The sequence below is a fragment of the Bubalus kerabau genome, chromosome 13 (genome assembly GCF_029407905.1).
Source record: "Bubalus kerabau isolate K-KA32 ecotype Philippines breed swamp buffalo chromosome 13, PCC_UOA_SB_1v2, whole genome shotgun sequence".
NCBI classification, from domain to species: Eukaryota; Metazoa; Chordata; class Mammalia; order Artiodactyla; family Bovidae; genus Bubalus; species Bubalus kerabau.
Window position 1 is genome coordinate 62,867,594 of NC_073636.1, and position 17,234 is coordinate 62,884,827.

The following is a 17,234-nucleotide window of genomic DNA, read 5'->3' on the forward strand; positions in this document are numbered from 1 at the left end:
TCTCAACCCAGGGATTGAACCCACGTGTCTTATGTCTCCTGGCGGGTTCTTTACCAATAAGGCCATGTTGGGAAGCCCAGATACTGCATCTAAGTAGTTCAGAAATCACTGGATATTTCCCTGATGACTAGTGAATTTGAGCACCTTTTCCTTAGTTGTCAGGAAAATGCAAATTAAAACCCAAAGGTGATATCACTGCTTATCTACCAGAATGACTAAAACTGAAATGACAGGCAATGCCAAATATTGGCAAGAATATAGGTCAACTGGTGATAAACCATCTAAAATTGCTTATGTTGATGGTTGCAACTCTGAATATATGAAAAGCCACTGAAGCCAGCACTTTAAATAGGTACATTGTATGTGAATTGTATTTCAATAAAACTGTGTTTAAAAGCTATAGAAACAATAGGACAAATATTCTTTTTTGGTTTTGTTTTTTTTTTTTACAAATCTTTGTTTGTAGTTGTTTATCTACACATCCGGTAATTTATCCCAAGGAAGTAGTATGTAAAAGGACGTCAATCTAAGGCCTTTAATGCTACTGCCATACCGCATTCCAGAAAGTTTATGTAGGTTTTCACTTTATTAGTTTGTTTTGCTTTATCCTTGACAGCATAAAGTTTTTATCATTAACAGTATTTATCTGAGTGAGAGCCCCCTGATAGATATAGAAGGCATTCAATAAATAAATGTTTAAAGTGAAAAAAAAAACCTTTTAGCTGATTTTTAGATATAAATAGTTTCTTTTGATTTTATGAAAATATCTTTGCTTATATTGACATCTGTCCTTATTTTATTGGCTATATATATTTTGTGAATTACCTCTTCATGTCCTTGGTCCAGTTTTCTTTTGTGGTGACCATCTTTTATAAATGATGTACAATCATCTTAAAACATATTAAAAGACATTAACTCATTGCCTGTCATATGTATTACAAACATCCCCTCCCCCCAGGTTGTCATTTGCCTTTTAATTTATGATGAGTTTTAAATTACAACATATTTTTTGGTGGTCAATTTTTCTTCCCATTGTGATATTTCCTGTCGCTTATCACTTCCTTATCAGAGATAATAGTCATTCTTTATCTTCAATATTTTATGGTTTCATTAAAAAGGATTCTTCAACCCTTCTAGTGTTTACTTATAAGATATAAGACAATGATTTAAGTTTCACTACTTAGTTTATCAGGAATTCCAACACTGTTGATTGAATCCTGTTCTCTATTACCACCAATTTCCCACCATTCTTGTTATCAATGTTTTAAATATGTCTTTGGGTTGGTTTCTGAGATATTGTCTTCCATCGTCTAGTTTTTATTACTGTGATGTAACATACTCGAGTATGATAAAACATGTCCTCCATTAATTTTGTTTTATTTGAAAGTAGTCTTGGATATTTACACTCATTTTCCAATTAAGTAGGATTTTATTCTTTCATAGTACATTGTGATATATCACTCCATTTCTCACCCTATTCCATGCCTGATGCCCAACTAAATATCTTAAAAAAAAAGACCTGGGTTTTTGTCTAGCCCCATCACTTTCTAGCTGTGTGGTTCTGGGCTGGTTACTGAATGTTTCTGACCCTCACTTCTCTCCTCTCTGCAGTGGTGAGACTCATACACATCCCATAAGGTTATTCTGATGCGCAAATGAAATAATCTGTACACAGGAAGTGGGCAAGCAATACAACAATATGCAATTTTTTTTTAAATGATCTTACTGAAGGGAACAGTGAGGGCCAGAGAAGTGCTTGGATTTACCTAAGGTCTCCAGAAAGTTCATGTGGGGGTGTATCTAGAACTAGAACCGTGGCCCATGTCTCAGCTCCTTCCAAAAGCCTCTTCTACCTCCAGCCCTGGGTGCCCTCTGCGAGCCAGTGTCTTGGGAGTTTAAATTCTCTTGCACTGTCCCCTGTAGGTGGAGGCCGGCCAGACCATTTCCCTGATTCCACCCCAGCTTCTGATTACCTGGAAGGCCCATTTGGATAGTGTGGCAGACATCCTATATGTGGACAGCCTCCAGCTGGTTATCAGTGCTGGCCAGGACAGGGACGTCAAGGCTTGGAAACTCTCTGGTGACGCCATTGGTACGGACGGTCCTGCTGAAGCTCAGTCATGCCCCATGGCCCTTCCTGGCCCTAACCTTGTTAGAACACAAGCTGGGATAAACCTCATATCCCATGGGGTGGGAGTTTCAGACCACAGCAGCTGTCTTTCCTCAAATAGTATCACAAGGTGTGAGTCTGTCCAGTTGTCCATTCAGCAGTCTGTCCATCCGCTCATTCACTCATCTGCTCAACACTATCTGTCTTTGCATATTAGATCATATATCTGATAAGGTACAGTCCATTCTCTTTTTAAAAATAAACTTAATTCTTGAGGTATAACATATGTAATGAAAAGCACACAAACCAAAAGTATTCTCAGCTTAGTGAATTTTCAGAAAGTAAACATATAGCCATATAACCACCATTGTATCAAGAAACAGAACATCACCAGGACTCAGGGCTTCCCTCACCTCCTGACCCACTGACTCTACCTACACCTTTCCAAAAGTAACCACTGTTCTGATTCATAAATCCAAAGCTTATGTTAGTCTGGCTTTGAACTTTGTCTAAATGGAATCATCTGATAGTTTCTCCTTTGTGTCTGGCTTCTTTCTCTCAAACACCATATGTTTGTGCCATTCAGCCATTCATTGACTGTAGCAGCTCATTCATTCTTACTGCTGAGTGGTATTCTGTTGTTGATACCGTACTTTATCTATCTGTGCTATTGTTGTTGGGCATTAGGGCTATTTTAGGCTATTAAAAACAAACACTGCTATGAACACCCTCATGCAGGTTTTTTTTTTGAACAAGTGTGTATGCCTTTCTGTTAGATATGTATTTATAATGGAATTGCTGAACCACAGAGTATACACGTTCAGTCTCAGTAGATGCTGCTAAACTATCTTTCAAAGTGCTCACCAGTTTTCACTCTTTCACCAACTGCATACAGTGGCTCTTACTGTGTCATAACTTTGTGACCACTTGATATCGTCATTGCATTAAATTTTAGCCATTTTGGTGAATATGTAGTGGCATTTTATTGTGGTTTTAATTTGAATCCCTGATGAATAGAGGTTGAATATCTATTTATGTATTTATTGATCATATGTTTATTGATCAATTGTGTATTTTATAGTTGTCCCATGTCTCTCATTCTCTCTTCTGTTCTTTACATTTTTTTTTCCTGTTTCTGCATTCCATTTTGGATATTTTCTACTGACCTGCCTTCCAGTTCATTAATCTTGTCTCCTATGTGCAGTCTGCTATTAAATCCATCCAGATACTGTATTTTTTAGTTCTAGAACACTCATTTGATTTTTTCCTACAAATTTTGATTAATGGTTGAAATTCTGCTTCTTTTCCTCCATTCTATTCATATTTTCCTTTATTTTATTAAAAATTTTTACAACAGTTGTTTTAAAGTATTTACCTATTAACTCCAATGTCTGAATTATCTGTGAGTCTGATTCTAACGCCTATTTCTTCTTTTGATTATTGGTTATATTTTCCTGCCTTTTCACGTGTCATGTATAGAAAAACTCCAATGAAACCAAACCAAACAAAAACCCAACCCAAATCAAGCTGAACTTTCCTGAACTTTGTAGAAAAGAAACTGCAAAGACTGAAGCTGACATGATTTTCCTCCAGTGCGTTGCTCTTTGCTCTGCATAGCGCTTCTTGTCTCAGTGCGGTTAGGAAGTGAGCTGGGTTGGGGCTGGACTGCAGCTCCAGGAGGCCTAGTTTACTTCTGGGTTCAGTTGATTCCAGGGTAAAGCCTGTTGTGTTTGCTGTTGGCTTCTTCCTCCAGTGAGACTCTTGACTTCTAGTGAGCTCATTCTGTCTTTCTAGCCCAACCCTCAGAACTTAAGCAATTGCAGGTCCTGATCTTCTTTCCACGTGGCGACCGCTCATTTGTCCTATGATCTCTAAGTCTCTTTTTGTTTGTTTCATTTGTCTGTTTCATTTTTTAGATTATATAACTGAGATCACGAGGCATTTGTCTTTAACTTGTTTTATTTAACACAGTACTTTCCAGAGCCACCCGGGTTGTCACAAATGGCAAGATTTATCTTTTTTTATGACTGAGTCATATTCTCTAAGCTCTCCTGTAGGGAAAACAACCATGCCTTTGGGACTCCACTAGACTTAATCTGTCATGCCAGCCATATTGGCTCTTAGAAACTCTGCTGGTTTCCCTGTCTTTGGGTATCTTTCTTCTGCTAAACGGAGCCTGATTCTCACTCACCATGTGTCCATACTCAGAAAATTGCTCCCAGAGAAAAAAGCAGTTCCCAATTTTAGTTCTTCTGGGAAGGACTCTTTCCTTTCTGTAATTTGGTTTGTCTAGTCTTCTTTGCTTCTATAGCTCTCCAGTGATTTTTTTTAATACAGTTTTTAGAAGTTACTTTCCATTTACAGTTATTACAAAATATTGGCTGAATTCCCTGTGTTGGGCAGCGTACATTCTTGAGCCTGTCTTACACCCTATGGTTTGTACCTCCCCGCTGGTAATCACTAGTTTGTTCTCTGTATCTGTGAGTCTGCTTATTTTTTATTATATTCATCAATTTGTTCTATTTTTTAGATTCCACTTATAAGTGATATAATGTTTGTCTTTGACTGACTGATTTATTTCACTTAGCATATAGCCTTCAGGGTTCATTCTTGTTGCCACAAATGGTGAAATTCTGTTTTTTCTTTATGACTGAGTAGCTTTCAGTCATAAAGTAGCTTTTTACATATTAATTATATGTATTGATATACATACCACATCTTCTTAGGTTGCTTCTGTATCTTGGCAATTATAAATAAAGCTGCTATGAGCATTGGGCTGTATCTTTTTTATTTTTTTTTGCATGTATACCCAGGAGTGGAGTTGTTGGATTGTATGGTAGTCCTATTTTTAGTTTTGGAGAACCCCCTATGCTGTTTTTCACAGCGGCTGCACTCATTTACATTCCCACAAATAGTGTACATGGTTCCTTTTGTTCCAGATGCTCACCAACATTCATTATCTGTGTTCTTTTTGATGATCGCCATTCTCAATGGTGTGAGGTGATATCTTATTCTTCTCCAGTGATTTGTAAAAATATGACTTTGTAACACATCTGCTTTGGTTTTCTTAATTAAAAAGAATTCTGCAGCATGAAAATGGCCTACAACTCACTATGCCCTGCCCAGAAGTAGGACTCATATTTCTCTATTCTTACTACCTACTTTCTACCCCAGCCCTGATCCTCCACAGACCCATTCCTAATCTCACATCTGATAGGTGGCTGATAGATGCCTGTAATCTTGTACCATTGCCATTTTATGTGTGAGCCACTTAAAGCCTGTCTGAGGACTATTCAGTCATTGCCATAGAACCTTCTCCATCTTAGCCTATATGTGGGGCAGGATGCTTTTTTAGGCCTGAACTCCAAGTATATCCTAGGGTTAGGGTCTGACTCCTCCAGATATTTGCCAAGTAGCTAGCATAATGCCTGGGATGTGTTGGGCATAGTCAGGTGTAGGCCAGGAATAAGGGATTGCTGGCTGCCTCTTGAGGGTGGATGGTGAGGGACAGAGTGTTTAGAGGAGGGAGTGGCTGGCCAGTCCTTGCTACTGAACTGGGTCTGGTTAAATCACAGGGACGTTTGGCCTGAGTGTTTGGAAAAGGCTGCAGGATACCCCAATGATGACTGATGGCGAACTAAATGAAAGATTAAAGAAGGAGGGTGACTTCTTCGACCCCAATGAGAAGACCTTCCATCTAGAGCTGCAGTGAGTTATCACAATGGTCATTGGTCATTGGTCAACTGGTTAACTCTGGTCTGGATCCCAGGAGCCCTCCCTTGTAGGGTAGTGCAGGGCATATTCAGGCAGGGCCTTCAGAATGTCTCAGGCATGGGAATTGCAGGTAACTTGACTCTACAGGTGGTGGCTGTGGCCTCAGAGCCCGAGGCTCTGTTCTAGCCCAGATCAGCTGTAAGACTGAGCAGTGAAAACCAGAAAATATAAAACCCCAAGTCCTTAGATGGGGACCCTGCTCCAGAATCAGGGCCCCTGCTGGGAGAGCCCAGGGTTCTGGTCTTGACATATGTGTTATGTCTCTGAGTTGGGGGAGGCAGGTTGCTTGCTACGTGTTCTTTCCTCTACAGGTTCCTCCTCCACCTGTGCTCTATCCCTATTCCTGACCAAGTCTCAGATGAATTTTTTGTTGTTCAGTTGCTAAGTCATGTCCAACTCTTTGCAACCCCATGAACTGAAGCACACCAGGCTTCCCAGTTCTTCACTATCTTCCAGAGTTTGCTCAAACTCATGTCCATTGAGTCAGTGATGCCATCCAACCATCTCATCCTCTGTTGTCCATTTCTCCTCCTGCCTTCCATCTTTCCCAGCATCAGGGTCTTTTCCAATGAGTCAGCTCTTTGCATCAAGTGGCCAAAATATTGGAGCTTGAGCTTCAGTATTAGTCCTTCAATGAATATTCAGGGCTGATTTCCTTTAGGATTGACTGGTTTGATCTCCTTGCATCCAAGGGACTCTCAAGAGTCTTCTCCAGCACCACAGTTTGAAAGCATCAATTCTTTGGCACTCAGCCTTCTGAGAGATGGTCCAACTCTCACATCTGTACATGACTACTGGAAAAACCACAGCTTTGGGTCATTCAAAAAATATTTATTGAGGTCCTGCTGACTGCTAGGTTGTGCTAGGTCTGGACATCCAAAACTATCCAGACATAGGTCCTGCCTCAGAGAACTCCCAGTCCACTGAGGGAGATGAATATGTAACCCATGGCTACAGTTCTATGTGGTAAACAATAGGACTATTAAGAGAGGCTTGGCTCAGAGGATAATCACCTGACTGGGTGGAGCAAGTAAGGAAGGCTTCATAGAAGAGAGATTTTGGAGTTGGGTTTTGACATGTAAGTAAGAATTTGTCAGGCACCATAGAGTCCTCGTGGCTCCTATGCTCCTGTCAAGGCTTAGGCTTTTACAGTCCTGTCAGGATATATCAACAAGACAGAGGCAAGGCTCCCCTTGCAGGAGAGGAAGTTTAGGAGTTCTGCAAGGGGAGGCCCAGGGGAAGTCTGGATGGGGTGTCAGGCCTCCATAGAAGAGGATGTCGGGTGGTGGGAGGTGTCGCAGGACTTGTTGGAGACCAGGATAAGCAGGGCTTTGTTAGTGTTAACTGAACACTTGCCCACTGATGCGCCTGGGCTGTACAGCCTCAGGGGAGGGATGAGAAGGTTGGAGAGGATCCAGCCCAGAAAGGAGAAACCTGCCTGGGGAGGGATGTCCCACCACGTGGTACAGAGGGCATCTTGTGAAGGAAAGCCCCTCACATCAGGGAGGAGCGAGATCTTGCTGAGGCCCTGAAGTACCAGCAGCGGGAACAGGTAGTCCTCTTGGATCTGCTGAATGGGAAAGCAGACACGGAGGCTAAAGCCTGGGCCAGGCTGCAAAAGATAACCCCGATGTCCCCATGGACTGGAAAGCACTCCCCGGAAGACATTGAGGATACCTGGTGCAAGTGGGAATCCAAGGGCAAGCAGGTGAGGCTGGTGGGGCACTGAGTGGGTAGGGAAGCCCTCAACCCTCAGCCCCGAGCCTTCGCCCTTGCCTGGGACCTCTGCAGGAGAGCAAAGTCCTGGGAGCAGCATACAAGCCCAAGGAGCGGTCGCGGAGCCCTGGACTCCTGTTCACCAACGTGCAGTATGGCTGGATGAAGCACCAGGTGAGTCAGGGTGGGGTTAGCTCCCTTTGATGCTGGGCCTAGAGGCTGGGGGTCCCACCTCCATCATGCCCACATGGCCCTCCAGTGGGAGTGAGGGGCGCACCTTTCCTTAACAGGATTCTGGGCCATAGGCAGCTCTGGGATGAAGCTGGTCTGGCTGGTTTGTTTGCCAAGGCCCTGCTTGAGGCCATGGACACAGTTTTTGTCCCTGAGGACAAACCTCATCAAGCCTATGGGAGGAAGTTGTTTGTGGACCTGAAACCTGTTGATCGCCTTCAAAGCATTTCCCAGAGTCTGCTTGTTTGTTGGGCTTCCCTTGTAGCTTAGTTGGTAAAGAATCTGCCTGCAGTGCAGGAGACCCCAGTTCAATCCCTGGGTTGGGAAGATCCCCTGGAGAAGGAAATGGCAACCCACTCCAGCATTCTCCCCTGGAAAATCCCATGGACAGAGGAGCCTGGTGGGCTGCAGTCCATGGGGTCGCAATGGGTACCATTCTGGAGCAGACACAGGGCCTCACGGTGCTAGGCACACAGTCAGCAAGAGACAGAGGGAGTGGAACAGGCCTGTCCTTAGGGAGAGAAAGGGACCAGGGACTTTGGACAGACCAGCCTAGAGTCCCATCCTGCCTCTTGCTTGGGCAGATCCCAGCCTCTCTCAACCTTTTTCTCCTCCTCGGGGGAGCTCCCATCCTCTGGGGTGTGGACTCAAAGGCAACCCCCTGGCCCCAGGCTGGGGAGGGGCCAGTGCCAAAAAGGAACTTGGCTTCCTTGCCCTTTCCTGGAGATGGGCCTCCCAGCACAGTGTAGCAAGTGCTGCTGGGAGAGGTGGGGGCATGTCTGGAGAGTTCCTTGCATTCGAGCCCTACTCGGGGTCCAGCTCGAGGCCTCATGGTGAGATGGGGACGGTCCAGCACTGACCTCACAGGACTGTTGGCAGCACCAAGAGGAGGGCCGGGGGCTGGGCCTGGTGCCCAGTGGGCTCACTGCTCGGCCGAGTGTGGTCATCACTAATGTTGCTGTTCAGTCGCTAAGTCACGTCCTATTCTTTGTGGCCCCAACAACTGCAGCATTCCAGGCCTCCCTGTCCCTCCCAGGTCATCAGCAATAGGCGTGCAACTCTGGGGATGGCTCCTCTCTCAAAGGAAGCCCTCAGAGTCCGTCCTCCCTGGGAACCTGCTCTTGGCCCCTGCTGTTCTCCACGCTCCCCTGCTCTGTTCCCTGCAGATCTCACCTCAGATCTACCAGAGCCTGCACTTCAATGAGCTGGCGTCCACCCAGAATCCTGCCTTCAAGACGCAAAAAGTCCTGGACCAGCAGAGCTGGCTCACCCTCCTGGTGACCCAGCGCATCCGGAAGGACCTGGGTCCCTACAGGGAGACCGTGCCTGAGTACCCGGCCAGCTCGCCCACCACCACGGCCTCCTCGCCTTCCTCACCCTCGCTGTCAGCCTCGGGCTCCGGGCTCCTGGCGTCTGGCCTGGCCCCTTCCTCATGGTCCCAGCCCTCCCGATCCTTTTTGTAGCCCCCATCCGCCCCTGCACCCTGTCCTGCCCCTTGGACCTGTCCCAGGTATCCGGGCACATCCTGCAGAGGCCGGTGTCTTCCCTGCCCCACGGCCCCTCCCTCAGGCTGCTCCCCAGGCCTCTGAAGGCCCACCTTCCATCCTCCCACATTAGGCTCTGAGGTGGCCCATCCTCTCTCCAGTCCGCCAGCAGGGCCACCAGGCTCATGAGGTCCTGTCTGTCCCTGGCTTACCCTCTGCCAGGCCCAGAGGGTACAGACCTCGCCCTGGCTCTCCCCACTCTGCCATCTGGTGAAGCCAACCTTCTTCGCCAGAGTCCTGGGGAGGAAAAATAAATGTTCTCAGATGTGGAAGCCCCACCGGCCTTGGCATTGGGCTGTGTGTCCCTCACCCCTTAGGCGCCGGCCTGTGTCTCTGATTCGGGGTTGTGCTCCCCTAGGCAAGGGGACGTGGGGAGGAGAGTCCCTCCTCTCAGGACACCTGGTGTGGCTGGCTGGCAAGTGACAGGCCAAAGCAGGGGCAGGGGCTTCACAAGCCCTGGAGGTGCTGTGGTGGGTGGTGCGAGTGAGCGGGGAGGGGGAAGCAGTGGAGGAGAGGAGGGGAGGTCAGCCAGGCGGGTGGGACCTTGAAGACCAGGAAAACGCATCTGGAGTGACTCTGAGTGAGACGGGAGCCATTGCAGGGCCTGGAGCCAGAGTGCAACGTGATGGGACTGAAGCGGAGCCGAGAGGAGGCTGCTCTGAGCAGCGATGGTGGAGCTGGTCAGAGGGCGAGGGGGATGGCCAGGAGGTGAAGGTGGGGGGTGCCAATGTGCAGAGCAGACTGTGGGGGAGAGAGTGTCTTGCCCGACTTGGCTGGTTTTTGTCCTGAGGCCCTATACACGGCAAGTCCTACTGAACTCCCAGGAAGGTAGTCATCTTCTCCCCATTTTAAAGAAGGGAACAGAGACTCAGAGAGGGGAAGTAACTTGCCCGGGGTCATCCAGCATGGAAGCCAGAGTGGGATCCGCACCCAGGCCAGGCTGACGCTTGAGCCCGGCTTCCCTCTCCTGGGTGCCTTTGTGTTCTCGCCCCACACTGGCTGGGTGACCATCTGCCAGGACTAAATCTCTCCCAGTCCCATCTGGAAAGCTAGGCAGACCCTCCTGGTGATTTAAAAGATTAGAATAAAAGACAGTGTTCTCAGTGGGTGACACTGGATAGATAGTCTAGGGCTGAAGACCTCTCAGAGTGGAGGAGGAAAGAGATACCTCTAAAGCCTGGTGAGAGAATCCAGAAAATCCAGATCTCTCAATCCTAGTCTCTCAACTCTATCCCACCTGGCTTGCATACCTCCTGGGACAAGGGGCTCAGTCCTTGCAGAGTTGGGAACTGTTAGAACATCCTTCCTTGGGTGGCATCCACGTTTGCTTCCTGCTCTGGCCCAGTTCTGTCCAGGAAGGTGATGAGGAGGGAGGCAGGGGGGATGCCAGACCGTGTGCCCCCAGCTTCTCACAGGGGCCACAGGAGAGACCTAGTGCCCACTACGGACCCCTATCACCAGCCCTTCCTTTCCTGGACACCCCGTCAGCAGTGACTGCAGAGCTAGATAGCCAGGCTGGAATTCCTGCCCTGAAACTCTTGAGCTGCGTGACCACATGCAGGCCACATCCCTCTCGTTTCCCAAAGTTGTGCCTCTTTCTAGGGGCTGCCAGGAGAAGAGGACAGGGGGCGGTACAGTGAGTTCCCATCTACAGGTCCAGCAGGGCAAGCCCTCCATGAAGGGTGCTTATTAGGGTGATTTTTATTTCTCCCCTCCCTTGCGAAGCCCAGGTCTCAGGTATCCTAGGATGCTGCCTGATGTGTCTGTGCTCTTTTGAAGGGTCACCTGAGACCTTCCTTCCTGTCACAGAGGGACTTTCTGGAGGGGATGTCCTCACTTGGCCACATGGTGGGTTGGTAGCATTGATGGGAGACAAACTGGCAGGTTAAGAAGGGAGAGGGCGCCGGGAGGTCTGCTGTTCTGAGCTCTGGCGGTGAACGAGGCCTCCCTTTCCTCCCCTTTCTGACTCCAGAACCACTGCCCAAACTGAGGGACTCAAAGGACTTGGGGCTGAGTGTTGGGGACAGACCCCTCCTGGAGCCCAGCCCCAGGGAACTGCCCCAGAGCCAGTGTCTGAGAACTGAACAGAGCAGGAGGCTCTTTACCAGAGAGGCAGGACCAGGTGGTGTCCACACACCCAGGATGGAGGGGATTCTAGGACCCCAGAGTCTGGGCCAGCCTTCCAGGCTACCTAGAGCTTCCCATAAGCCTGTAGGCCCCATGGTGGGGAAGAGGGGTGGATAGGGGCACTCCAGTTTATGCTCCCTGACCTTGACCATGACACATGGTAACCAGCAGTCTCAATCCCTCCTCTGTAGAGATGAGTCATCCCCAGAGCCCTGGGAGGGTGAAAGTGGCCTGAGAAACCACTGTGACCACTGTAGGGCTTCCCACTGGCCAAGCTGCGTGCTTCCTCAGAGCTGGCTCTGGTTTGGAGAAGTAAAGGCTGTATTACTTCCTCCACTTGTGTGAAGGGCTCATAGCCATCACCACAATCGACAAGGGCCTTCCACGCCAGGATCTGCGGGCCTCAGTTCACTCTGGCCTCTGGGAGGAGGTGAGGACTAGCGTCTCCTGGGCGCATATGGGGAAATTAAGGCTAAGAGGGAGACTTTGTCCAGGTCGTAGGGTGAGGGAGCTCAGGGCAGGGGCAGGGCCTAGGATTTTGCCTCATCGCTGGTTCAGGCAGCTCTGAGTCTTGCAGAAGGGAGGCTCTGCCCATCAGCCCCAGGCCTACCTGGCCTGGCATTCATGGATTAGTAGGATTAATGAAAATCCTGGGGCTTGAGCTAGGCTTACCGGAGGCGCCACTCTGGGGACCGTGGGGGATGACTTGGCGCTCTGTACCTCCGGTTCTGTCTTGGTCACTGCAGAGAGTTAACTCCCACCCTGGCTGGCCGCCTGCTTCTCTGTTCCTGTCTAGTGGGTGGGCCAGGTGGTGGGAGGGCGGCCAGCCTTGTGCATTGTGGGCTGGAATGGGTGTGGGGAATGGGGGTGGGCCGCGAGACCCCTTTGTTTTCCTGCAGGATGCTGCCCCAGAGCCAACCCCCTTCTGACCAGAGCAGGCCTATGTTGTGGGCCTAGGATGGCTCTGGGTCCCTCTAGGGGTCCATCATGACAAATAGATGGGGAAAAAATGGAAACAGTGATAGACTTTATTTTCTTGGGCTCCAAAATCACTGTGAATGGTGACTGCAGCCATGAAATTAAAAGACGTTTGCTCCTTGGAAGAAAAGCTATGACAAACTTAGCATATTAAAAAGCAGAGACATCACTTTGCAGACAAAGCTCTGTCTAGTCAAAGCTATGGTTTTTCCAGTAGTCACGTATGGATGTGAGAGTTGGACCATAAAGAAGGCTGAGTGCTGAAGAATTGATGCTTTCGAATTGCGGTGTTGGAGAAGACTCTTATCCCCTTGCACTGCAAGGAGATCCAACCAGTTCATCCTAAAGGAGATCAGTCCTGGGTGTTCATTGGAAGGACTGATGTTGAAGCTGAAGGTCCAATTTGGCCACCTAATGTGAAGAGGTGACTCATTGGAAAAGCCCCTGATGTTGGGAAAGATTGAGGGCAGGAGAAGAAGGGGACAACAGAGGATGAGATGGTTGGATGGCATCACCAATTCAATGCACATGAGTTTGAGCAAACCCCAGGAGATTGTGAGGGACAGAGGAGCCTGGCATGCTGCAGCCGATGTGGTTGCAAAGTGTCAGACACAACTTGGCGACAGAACAACAAGGGGCCCGTCTCCTTGTCTATGCAGTGGGGTTGTTCAAAGGCTCTGGGGACTGCAATGCCCAACCCAGGGTCTAGTGATTTTGAAGGACGGGTGCGGTGGGGCATGGAAGGGACACTTCTGGGGCAGGTGAAGGGAGGACAGTGGTGAGTAAGGAGGACCTGAATAAAGCAAAGGGCTGAGCTGCCTGCAGTGAGGGGTCCTGGTGAAGAGCAGCCCCACCCCCTCCCCGTGGATGAGAGCCCCCTGGCTGTGCCCTTCCCTGCAGTCTGTGCGCCGACTCAGCAGCCTGGGGTGGGCGGGACAGGCAGGCTGCTCTCTGGGGCACAGTGGGGACAGACCCAGGAATCCTGCCCTCCCTTCCGCTTCCATAATCAGTCCACCTGAACCGACTAGAATTTGAAATGATGTGAGAGGGCTTGGGTGGGTGAGCAAGCACTTTGGGCCAGGAAGGTCTGGGTTGGTGTTGCAGCTCCACCACGGCCCCTTCCGTAACCTTAGGAAATGACTCCACCTCTTGGTGCCTCAGTTGCCTTGTCTGTAGGGAGGCTTCGTCCCTGTGGTGAGGAGGAGGTGGGGAGACGAGTGTGAGCACACCTGTGCATTATGGAATGTTTGTGGACGATATGCTTGTCCATCTAGAAAACTCAAGAGGGAGAGGACCATGGCAGAGTGAGGTTGCATGATTTTCTTCCACAGCAGCTGTGACCATAGAGAATGTCCCTGAGGGTAAAGATCCCATTTACAATCAGCCTAAAACTGATTAAAATATCTGGAACTAAAATCTGACCAGAAAGGCAGAGAATTCATATGAAGAAAGCAATGGCACTTCACTAAAGGTGTTGAAGTAGGATCCCATGTTCCGGAAGGAGAAGAGCTGACGTGTGGCCAAGACACTTAGTTTTCATCCACGAATTCATAAAACCAGTGCAAGTTTAGCTGTTAAAAAAATGCAACTTGACAAGCTGATTCTAAAGTTTGCCTTGACAGACTTCCCTGGTTGTCCAGTGGTTAGGACTATCTTCCAACGGAGGGGATGTGGGTCCGATCCCTGGCCAGAGAAATAAGATCTCACATGCTGAGAGGCAACCAAGCCTGCATCCTGTAACTACTGAGTCCACATGCATCAACTAGAGAGAAGTCTGCAGGCTGCAACTAAGACCTATTGCTGCCAAAAAAAGAAAAAAAGGTTTGCCTTGAAAGAGAAGTGTATGCAAAGCAGAAATAAAGAGAATGGTACTCAGTATAGCTCCTGGAGGAGGAAATGGCAACCCAGTCCAATATTCTTGCCAGGATAATCCCATGGACAGAGGAGGGGACAGTCCATGGGGTTGCAGAGTCAGACACAACTGAGCCACTGAGCATGCGTGCACACACTCAGTATAGCACATACCAACAGACATTCCAAAGCTGGAGTAACTTCAAGAGTGTGGTTTCGTACAGGACAAAGCAGGGAAGCCAATGAAGTGATGAAGCCCAGAGGCTCTGCACTGACTCTGTTTCCAAGCTACAGATGGAAGATGGATCATTTAATACAGTATTGTGGTTTCTAGGAAGCAATTTAGTTTTAAAATTAAACTAGATCTCTACCTCACACCAGGCACAAAAATAAATTTCAGATGCATTATAAAGCTTGTACACATTTAAATCTTATGTGTGTGCACCAAAGAGCTCATATCTATATCTACAGTGTGTAGGTATGTATATACATCATATATAAATTATAAAATTACTAGAAGGAAGTATAGGAATATATTGTCATAATCTTGGAACTGGGCAGAACCTTCCTAGCAACACATACATCTTTGAAGCTACAAAGGAAAAGACTGATTTGACTTTGCACATAATATTTTCTAAAAAATAAAATACTTTGAATAAAGTTAAAAGACAAATTTTTGGAAGAAAGTTGTAGGATGACTGGAAGAGTGAGATTGGGAGAGGCATTTAGGGGAGGGAGTGGGGTGTCTCTGGGTTCACTTTTCCTCAAACCTTAATATGGTGTGTTAATAACATTCTTACTAATAACAAGAATAATTTTCATAGAAACTGTGGGATAATACCAGGTTGGATATGTGTGGCTCCCAGGTCCACGGAGTCCTGGGAGGGACAGGGAGTGTCAGGATGCTGTGACCCCTTGAAGCCCCCTCTGACCATGGAGACCATCAAAGGACAGGCCCTGGGGCCATGTGCTGGAGGGTCCCCAGGGGCTGGTGAGGAGCCTGGCTGATGGCCAGAGGGGCGGCTTCTGCAGCAGGACAGAGGCTTGTCCAGGGTGATCTCTCAGGAGACAAGTATGTTTCCGATTTACATACGTTTCTAACACCCAGTTGAGCCCTTGCCAGCCTCTCCATCTGCCTGTCTCTGGCTTTATGAAGTCCCTCCCTTGAAGACTTCCTGTGCCCTTTCCAACTGGACCAGCCTGCCCCCATCTCGGACAGCATCACCTTGTCCCCAAGGACTGGGCCTCTTATCACCTGCCTGGGGCCAGAGGTTGACAGTGGTCATTTAACCATCATTCACCCAGCACCTACTGTGTGCTATACTCTGTGCTGAGAGCTCCATGGGAGGTCCATGGCGTTTTTTCCACGGATACTCACAGTAGACACTGGCTTTAGCACTTCTGTCAGCTCTTAAGTAAATACCAGAACAGGTGGGACTCAGCTATGGCAAAGATTACACACATAAACTATGAGTGACTGGTTAGGGAACAGAAACAAAAAGCAATTTACATCTGCCTTTCTAATAGTATACCGAGATGACCTGCTATCAGAATTTATAGAATTTCCTTACAATGTTTTCAAAGTATCCCAGAGTTTCTCCTTTACGGGATTTAAAATATCTTATAACTTTTTTCAATTTTCAAAATCATAGTAATATAGTAATATATATAATATATTAATATATAATATAATATATTGATGATATAATATATGATAATATATTATATATAATATTATAATATATACAAATATATACATAATATATATATAAAATGTAAAGTTTATCATCTTAACCTTTTCAAAGTGTATAGTTCACTGGTATTAAATATATTCATAACATTGTTGCAACCATCACCAACATCCATCTTCATAGCTCTTTCCATGTAAAACTGAAGCTGTGTACCCATTTAACACCGACTCCCCATTCTCCCATACCTCAACTGCTGGCAACCCATCTACTTTCTGCCTCTATGCATTTGACAGAATAAGTATCTCATATAAGTAGAATATAGCACATTTGTCTTTTTGTGACTGGCTCATTTCATTTAGCATCATGTCCTCAAGGTTCATCCATGTTGCGGCATATTGCAGAACTTTTTCCTTTTAAAGACTGAATAGTATTCCATTGTATGTATAGAACACATCTGGCTTATTCATTCATCTGTTGATGAAAACTTGTGTTGCTTCCTGCTGTTACGAATAATGCTGCTATGAATTTGGGTGTACAAATACCTCTTTGAGACCCTGCTTTTAATTCTTTTTGGTAAATATCCAGAGTGGGATTGTTCAGTCAAATGGTGTTTCTATTTTAAATCTATTTTTTTGGTAAAATGCCTTACTATTTTCCACAGTGGCTCTACATAAAGTCCCACCGATAGTACACAAATTCCGATTTCTCTATATCCTCATCCACACTTTTTATTTTTTTTATAATAGCCTAATGGGTGTGAAGTAGTAGATCTCATAGAATTTTTTTTTATTAATAAATTCTTTAATCCCATATTCTTTGTCAATCTCTTTTGACAGTGATTCCCTTCATTATAGATTTTTTAAAAGTCTTTTTAAAAAGGTGTTTATTTTTGGCTGCATTGGATCTTAGTTATGGCACACGGGATCTTCCCTTGTGGCGCTTAGGCTTCTCTCTAGTTGTGGCATGCGGGCTCCAGAGTGTGTGGGCTCTGTATTTTGAGGAATGTGGGCTTAGTTGCCCTATGGTATGTGGGAGCTTAGTTCCCTGACCAGGGATTGAACCCATGTCCCCTGCATTGGCAGGTGGATCCTTAACCACTGGACCACAGAGGAAATCCCTCATTGTAGTTTTGATTTGCATTTCCCTAATGATGAGTGATGTTGAATAAGTTGTCAATGTACTTATTGACCATTCGTATATCTTTTTCAGAGA

General features: G+C 46.9%; 1 protein-coding gene across 1 annotated transcript in view; it reads left to right on the plus strand.

The window, feature by feature from the left end:
* Positions 1 to 9,489, plus strand: part of EFCAB8 (EF-hand calcium binding domain 8) — a 46,075-nt gene extending 36,586 nt beyond the window's left edge. Inside the window, exons 22-26 of the mRNA XM_055543332.1 lie at positions 1,924 to 2,092; positions 5,686 to 5,818; positions 7,388 to 7,597; positions 7,681 to 7,774; positions 8,998 to 9,489. Coding sequence (XP_055399307.1) covers positions 1,924 to 2,092; positions 5,686 to 5,818; positions 7,388 to 7,597; positions 7,681 to 7,774; positions 8,998 to 9,294 — 903 coding nt within the window. The 3' untranslated portion in view covers positions 9,295 to 9,489. The remainder of the gene's footprint in view (positions 1 to 1,923; positions 2,093 to 5,685; positions 5,819 to 7,387; positions 7,598 to 7,680; positions 7,775 to 8,997) is intronic.
* The last annotated feature ends 7,745 nt before the right edge of the window (positions 9,490 to 17,234 follow it).